This window comes from Protobothrops mucrosquamatus, unplaced genomic scaffold (assembly GCF_001527695.2).
Source record: "Protobothrops mucrosquamatus isolate PMUCROS unplaced genomic scaffold, P.Mucros_1.0 scaffold_163, whole genome shotgun sequence".
Taxonomy (NCBI): domain Eukaryota; kingdom Metazoa; phylum Chordata; class Lepidosauria; order Squamata; family Viperidae; genus Protobothrops; species Protobothrops mucrosquamatus.
In genome coordinates this window covers 503,477-509,980 of record NW_015386239.1, presented here as the reverse complement: position 1 = coordinate 509,980, position 6,504 = coordinate 503,477, and the positions used below count along the sequence as shown (strand labels likewise).

Below are 6,504 nucleotides of genomic sequence, written 5' to 3'. Positions count from 1 at the left end.
TAAATAAGTCCCACTGAACTCACTGGAATTTATTTCTAAATAAATATGCTTCTTTAGGGTAGGGCTGCAAATATTCTTACCAGTCATTTGATATTATATATGTATAGTGTACAATACTTACATAATATTTTTTTTAAAAAAATGGCCTTACTCTCTGAAATAAAAAGAATGGGATCATTAGCTATTTTTTCACACATATTGTACAGATCTCCGGCCTACAATCCCCTACACTTTTGGTGATATAGGTAAAAGAGGTTGAAATTGTACATATATTACAAGAAAAGAAAGAAAAAGACAATGCTATAATAAAAATGCCACTAGTATGTCTCTCCAACATATGTTCACTATTAAAGAAAAATCCATCTGGATTAACTCTGCAAGTGAAGATCTTCACAACAAGGAGTGCTTTTTTTTTTTTTTGCATGGCTTAGAACAACTTAGACATGATAATTATTTTTTCAAGCCTGACACTAACAGCATTTTCAACAGTCAGTCACCAAACCAGATCACACTCCTCTGAACTTAGATCCTCCCAGGTATCCTGCCACTATTTTAAATGAGATGTGCTTCCACATACTGGTAGAAAAGAGCTGTTGTAATGCGAGCAAATGACCCTAAAAGCTTCACAAATAAGAGATATTTCTGAATAAACGTAATTAAGACAACTGGACCATAAGTATTCTTGGACTAATAATTATGACATGGAAACAAAAAGATTGATTTCAGAGGAATTTACCTATTACTAATATTGTAAACACAGATGCTTTAGATCCAGCCATCTAAAGATGGCTTTAACACAATCAATCCACAAATAAATAATTTTGCTAGATGGGACAGTGATTTTAATAATATTTTCAGATGATTATAGTTATCATTACTACCATACTATTCTATCTGAGGTTTATGTATCTTTCTTTTTGTTTTGAACAAGTACCAAATTCCATGAAAGTGGAAAATAATGTAAGTAAAATCCTAAAACTTTCTGCTCAAGTCTATATGTTAGCAGTTTTTGTAGCAAATTAATCACAGAAAGTAATCACATTTGTAAAGATTTGCAGTATTTAATAAATAGTGGAAGAAAAGAAAATCAAACATAAAAGAGAAAAAATAACATTTTATTGGAGACTATACAAAGGGATATACAATAAAAGTGCTAGTTATTCTAAAAAAAGTTGGTCCCAGAAAGGCACAATATCAAAACAGCTTGCTTACAAAAGTATTTAAGCAAACTGCTATGACTCCCCCCTTTCCCCATTAATACATTTTCTGTTTATCTTCTTTTTCAGGCTCAAATAGTGAAACTTTGTTTCATAAAAGAAGAGAAAAGCAGAGGACCACCCATGAAAATTGATTTACAGGCAAAATAGTTTCAGTTTAAAAAAAGATAAAAATTAGTCTCAACACCCATGTGGAGGGTAGAATGTGTGTGTGTGTGTAAATGTGTGTATAAAACAGCATCATTGCAAAAAACAGTCTCCGTTATTACACTATTCATAATAATAGAGAATAGCTTTGCTTTAGCCAAATAATTTTAGTATAAAGTTTATACAGTATAAATTTACTTTATCTTGAGAAAATACTATTTTCTTTTTGTAAAAAAAATACATATACATATACAATTGTTTTAAACTTGTTCTTAAAATTCCTTCCCCTTTCAAATAAACATGGCTACAAGTTGCCTTTCTGGTACAATACAGTGCCCAAATAAGTACTATTTTGGACAGTGATATTAAGATTTGAAGAAGTGCATTGTCCCCCTCCTCCATCATTGGGGTCACAGTGGACAAGTCTATGCCAAAAAAAAAAAAGGCGGTGAAAGTCTAGTGCTTTCCATTATTTGTATTAGCCAATCTGTTCAAAATACAGGCATTTTTAACATCCCACCTTCTAGATTTCAAATAGTTATTTCCAGTAATTATCCATTGTAATCAGATTAATCCCATTAATGCAAACCTCTTCCCCTCTCAACTTTAAACATCCCTAAACTTGTTGAAACAGACAATATACTCAAGTGCCCAGATTAACATGTACCGAGCCAGGAAACTGAAAACAACAACTTTTGAAACTGCCTGTAAACCACAGTACAGTGGAATGAAAGTGTTACGTTTCATGAAATTTATATTAACAAAAATATGTTGAAAATCTTTGCCATTCTTGGAAACAATTTTTGAAAATAAATCCTAATAAATTTGGTGTGCTTTACATATTTAGAACAGAGAGATCGTGTAAATCACGAGATGCAATTCTAAAAACATCAGTCTACAAGTATTGTGAATTGCGTCCAAGTTATTCCTGCTTCAATCCAAATTGAAATCTTTCCGATATAAACGACTCCAACATGTTAAAACTAAGAAGCCCGTTTCGATAGAATTTACAGCCATCGCCACCCTATTTTATAGTTAATTGAAGTCCAAATACAATTTAATATATATTTTCGGAATAAACAAACGTGGCCTTTACTGGCTTTTAAAGTTTGGTAGTTTGGTTGTTCTGAGCAGGAGACAGAGTTGTTGATTCGACACCTCTCATCTGCAGCGGCGAACATATGATATTTTTTTTCCCCCGTTTTTCTTTGCTTTGGATTTTAACCCCGTTTAAGCTCACAATGCAAAGCAAATGCCTCTGCAATTCAGACCCACGTTTCGATCTTAAAAACATTACTTACTACCGACTCTCCCTGCTTCTGCAAAGTAAGTTCGGGATAACCACGCAAAGGACGTCTTCTAAGGTCGCGGTCCGTGCTGTGTCGCCAGTGTGTGTTTCTAAAAAGCAACTAACAAACTCCGGAGGCGACTTTAGCTTTAGTTTTATTAGGGCTTGCACTAGGGAGATGGAGTAAAACGCTGCATTGTCTAACCCCCCTACAAACTAGGGACAGGGAGGAGGATTTACATCCAAAAGCCGAGCTATTCGAAGCAGAGGAGGAGGAGGTGGGACGTCACCTGCACCCGGAGAGGAGCCATAGAGCTGCAGATGCACAAGAGTTTGCGTGGGGTGTGTGTGTGTTAGGAGGGCTCCCTTTCCCCACCGAAAATGACTGCCCGCGCCGGGCATCGGTGAACACGAAAACGATCAGGAAAGGCGGTCCAAGCTTTTCTTCAGAAGACACCACCGCGCCCGAGCCGTGGGAAGGGGTCGGGGTCGGGGTCGGCTGCCTGGCATGCCCGCACCGGCGATGCGGGCTCGTCCGCCTCCCTCAGAGGTCTATCCGCGGGTGCAGGGCGCCGTGTTTGCTCTCGTGGTCCCAGTACGAGCAGTGCATCATGGCGAGCTCGGGCGGCTGGCGTGCGCAGGCGAACTGCAGGCCGGCGGCTCCGTTGGGCGCCGCTTGCGGGGAAGGGCTGCCGGCTGAGGCGGCGGCCGCCGCGGCTGCCGCGGCCGCCACCGCCGCCGCGCCCAGCTGCTGGGCCGTGTGGTGGTGGTGGTGATGGTGGTGGTGGGCGTGCGGGTGGTGGTGGTGGGCGTGCGGGTGGTGGTGGGCATGGTGGTGGCCCATGCCGTTGTACGAGTTCACCATGGCGGGAAGGCGCGAGTAAGGGCCGTAGGCTGAGGCAGCGCCGGCGGTGGCCACGCCGGGCCCGGCCGAGAGTCCCATTCCCTTCACGGCGCTGACAGGACTGCCGCCGCCGTTGCCTCCCGGGCTGCCGCCGCCGCCCTCCACGGCCATTTGACAGGCCCCGTAGGAAGCGGCTGAGGGCGCCTGAGGCGGCGGCGGCGCGGGCTGCGCCAAGGACCAGGAGGCGGCGGCCGCGGCGGCGTTGAGGAAAGGCGCCTGCAGGTACTTGGCGGGCGGCGCCGTGAGGTAACCGTAGCCGGCCGCCTCCGCCGCGGCCCCGAAGAGGCTCTTGCCCGGCTGGAAGTGGCCTGTGGGCGGGCGGAAGGGCCGCTTCATGCGGCGGCGGCGGCGGTAGTTGCCCTTCTCGAACATGTCCTCGCAGGCCGGGTCGAGCGTCCAGTAGTTGCCTTTGCGCTCGCCGCCGCCCTCTCGCGGCACTTTGATGAAGCACTCGTTGAGGCTGAGGTTGTGGCGGATGCTGTTCTGCCAGCCCTTCTTGTTCTTCTCGTAGAAGGGGAACTTGCTGATGATGTACTGGTAGATGCCCGACAGAGTCAGGCGCTTCTCGGCGCTCTCGCGGATGGCCATGGCGATCAGCGCCACGTAGGAGTAGGGCGGCTTCTGCGTCGGGTCGCTCTTCTCCGCCGCCGCCACCGCGGCTCCGATCGACGACGGCGCCTTGCTGGAAGCCGGGCTCAGTTCGCCTTTGGCCGCCGCCTCGCCGCCGCCGCCGCCCGGCTCCTTGGCCCGGTGCAGAAGGGCCACCGTGTCCTCGGACGGGGGCTCCTGGAAGCTGGTGGCCATCATGGCCCACCACCACCTGCTGCCGCGGCTTCCCTCGGAAGGTGACGGCTCCGGCGGCGGCTTAACGACGGCAGCTGTCCGCCGCGCCAAACCTCGGCAGCGGCTCCCCCAGGACCTCGCAGGGAGATCTTCTCCACCGGCGGCCGATCCCGCCTTGCTTGTTTTAAATTCGCTTGTGCCTGGTGGGCTTTCGGCGTCCTCCGCCTTCCCGTCTCTGTTTCAAGCGGCGGCGGCGGCGGCCAGCGCAGCGTCTTTTCTTATCCGCAGGCTCCGGTGTCTACTCACTGCTCTTCTGGAGTAGCTCTTTTCTGATTTGTATGGGCTCCGGCGAGTTCCGCTTTCGTCAGGATGCTTCTCCCCCCCCACCGCACCGCGCCCCCCCAGTCTTGGGAGCCATCTGGGCACGGGCGAGTTCATGGCAAAGTCACATTGCACGAGAAGGACACCCCAAGCAGGAAATCGTACGCGTAAGCCCAAGGGTGGGGGTCTCGGAGCGAAGGGAAGCGGAGAGGGGTGGAATGGCAAAACGCGCACACACACACACACACGCGCGCACAAATCAGGGGGAAAGCGGCATCTCTTCGCAAAGGCAGCTAATGCAGGAGGCAGCTTAGGCGGGAAATTGGGGCTGGGGTGGGTGTGGGTGTGGGTGTGGGTGTGGGTCTGGGTGGGAGGAATAAGGAAGGAAAATCTTTCCCTGCCGCTGCAAGCTGATCTCCTGAGGGGGTAGGGATTTCTTCGAGCGCGCGGTGGAGGGCGGGCTGGAGATGGAAGCCAGAAGTCGGCTCCGTCGCAGGGAAGCCGGGAGGAATGGCCTTGGGGACGCAGGAGCTTCTCTGCAACTTGTCGACTCTCGCTTGCTGCTAAGAAGGCAGGGCCGGGCCCCTCGAACGGCGCTGCGCCCCGAATTGAAAGTTACAAGGCCGTCTCTATCTGCAAGCTCGTCGGGAACTGGCAGTCGTGCTGTTTTCCTTTTGAACGCTCTCTTATGCAGGCGGGTCGCTCGGTAGAGCTGGCCGACCTGGGCGCATCTGTCTTCTGGAGCAAAGCGGCCCTTAAGTCCCACGCGTATCGTGTTGTAGACGCAGCTCTTTCGTTGCGACCTTTAGATCCATCCCCAGTTTGAAAAGAAAGGAAAAAGCCCTCTGGCATTCGTCCTGGTTGCTTTCTCTCTAGACAAGCGGTTTGAAAAATAAGACTTGTCGAGATAGTTGATTTCAAAGGCGCTCTTGCAGGTGTGAACATATAGGCAATTAGGGCAAGGGGGAACGAAACAGGAAAGCGGAGGAGGCGGGGCAGAGTGAGGTGGGGTTTTTTTTTTTTGCAAGGCGATTTTGCTACAGGCCACAACTAGCGCCCATTTTCTCTAGCGCCTGGGACTGGGTTTCTGCCCCAAGTTTTCAACTGCTGGATCCCTTCTGGGATCCCACCCCAAAATCGAGAAAAGCTGATCAGTGAAGGAGTTGCTGCGTGTTGTTTCCAAGTTGCTCCGGCGGGGCTTTTCTGTGGTTTCCTCCCGACCTGTAAACCTGACGTTCTTCACCTGAACAGCCACCGCGCACCAGACTGCCGACAGCCGAAGGACAGATGCGTCATCCGGTCTGCCTGCCTAATGTGCCTCAGTGTGGCTGCTGCAGGAAAGGGAGTGCACGTCGGAAAGGGAACCTCGAGCGAGACCTCCAGATTCCTTTCCGAACGCGCTTCTTTGTTCATTCTGGCCTGGCAGTACAATTCTTAAATATATAAAAAAGTCTCATCCTTAGGAAAGGGAATATAGGGAAATTTTGAGTGACTTCCTTCAGTGTTAGAAGAAAATAGACAATGTAAATATTTATTGTGCAAATTTTACCAGCTATATTTTTGAACAAAGGTAACTTGACAATTTAATCTCATTAAAGCCTACGCCAAAGTAATTCTTCTTGAATTCAGTGGAACTTATTTCTACCTTTAGTGTGCCTACCATAGTCCCTTAACCATTCTTTTCATAATTATATAACTGAATGGGAAAATTTACTGGCTTTATATTGAGGAGCATACGAATTAATTGGAGGCTCACTTGTCCGCCTTCCAAGTTTGATTTCAATAATACCTAAACATCATAATATACAAGAACATTCACATTTTTATAGCAATTTATGGATCTA

General features: G+C 48.2%; 1 protein-coding gene across 1 annotated transcript; it reads right to left on the bottom strand.

Annotated features, from left to right (window-relative positions):
• Nucleotides 1–3,196: 3,196 nt before the first annotated feature.
• FOXL2 (forkhead box L2) lies at nucleotides 3,197–4,360 on the bottom strand. Its single transcript, XM_029285111.1, has one exon. It carries the CDS (start codon nucleotides 4,358–4,360, stop codon nucleotides 3,197–3,199), a length of 1,164 nt encoding a protein of 387 aa, XP_029140944.1.
• Nucleotides 4,361–6,504: the final 2,144 nt, after the last annotated feature.

Excerpts from the sequence above, each read along its gene's own strand:
- FOXL2 (XM_029285111.1), bottom strand. The coding sequence starts at position 4,360 with ATGGCCACCAGCTTCCAGGAGCCCCCGTCCGAGGACACGGTGGCCCTT.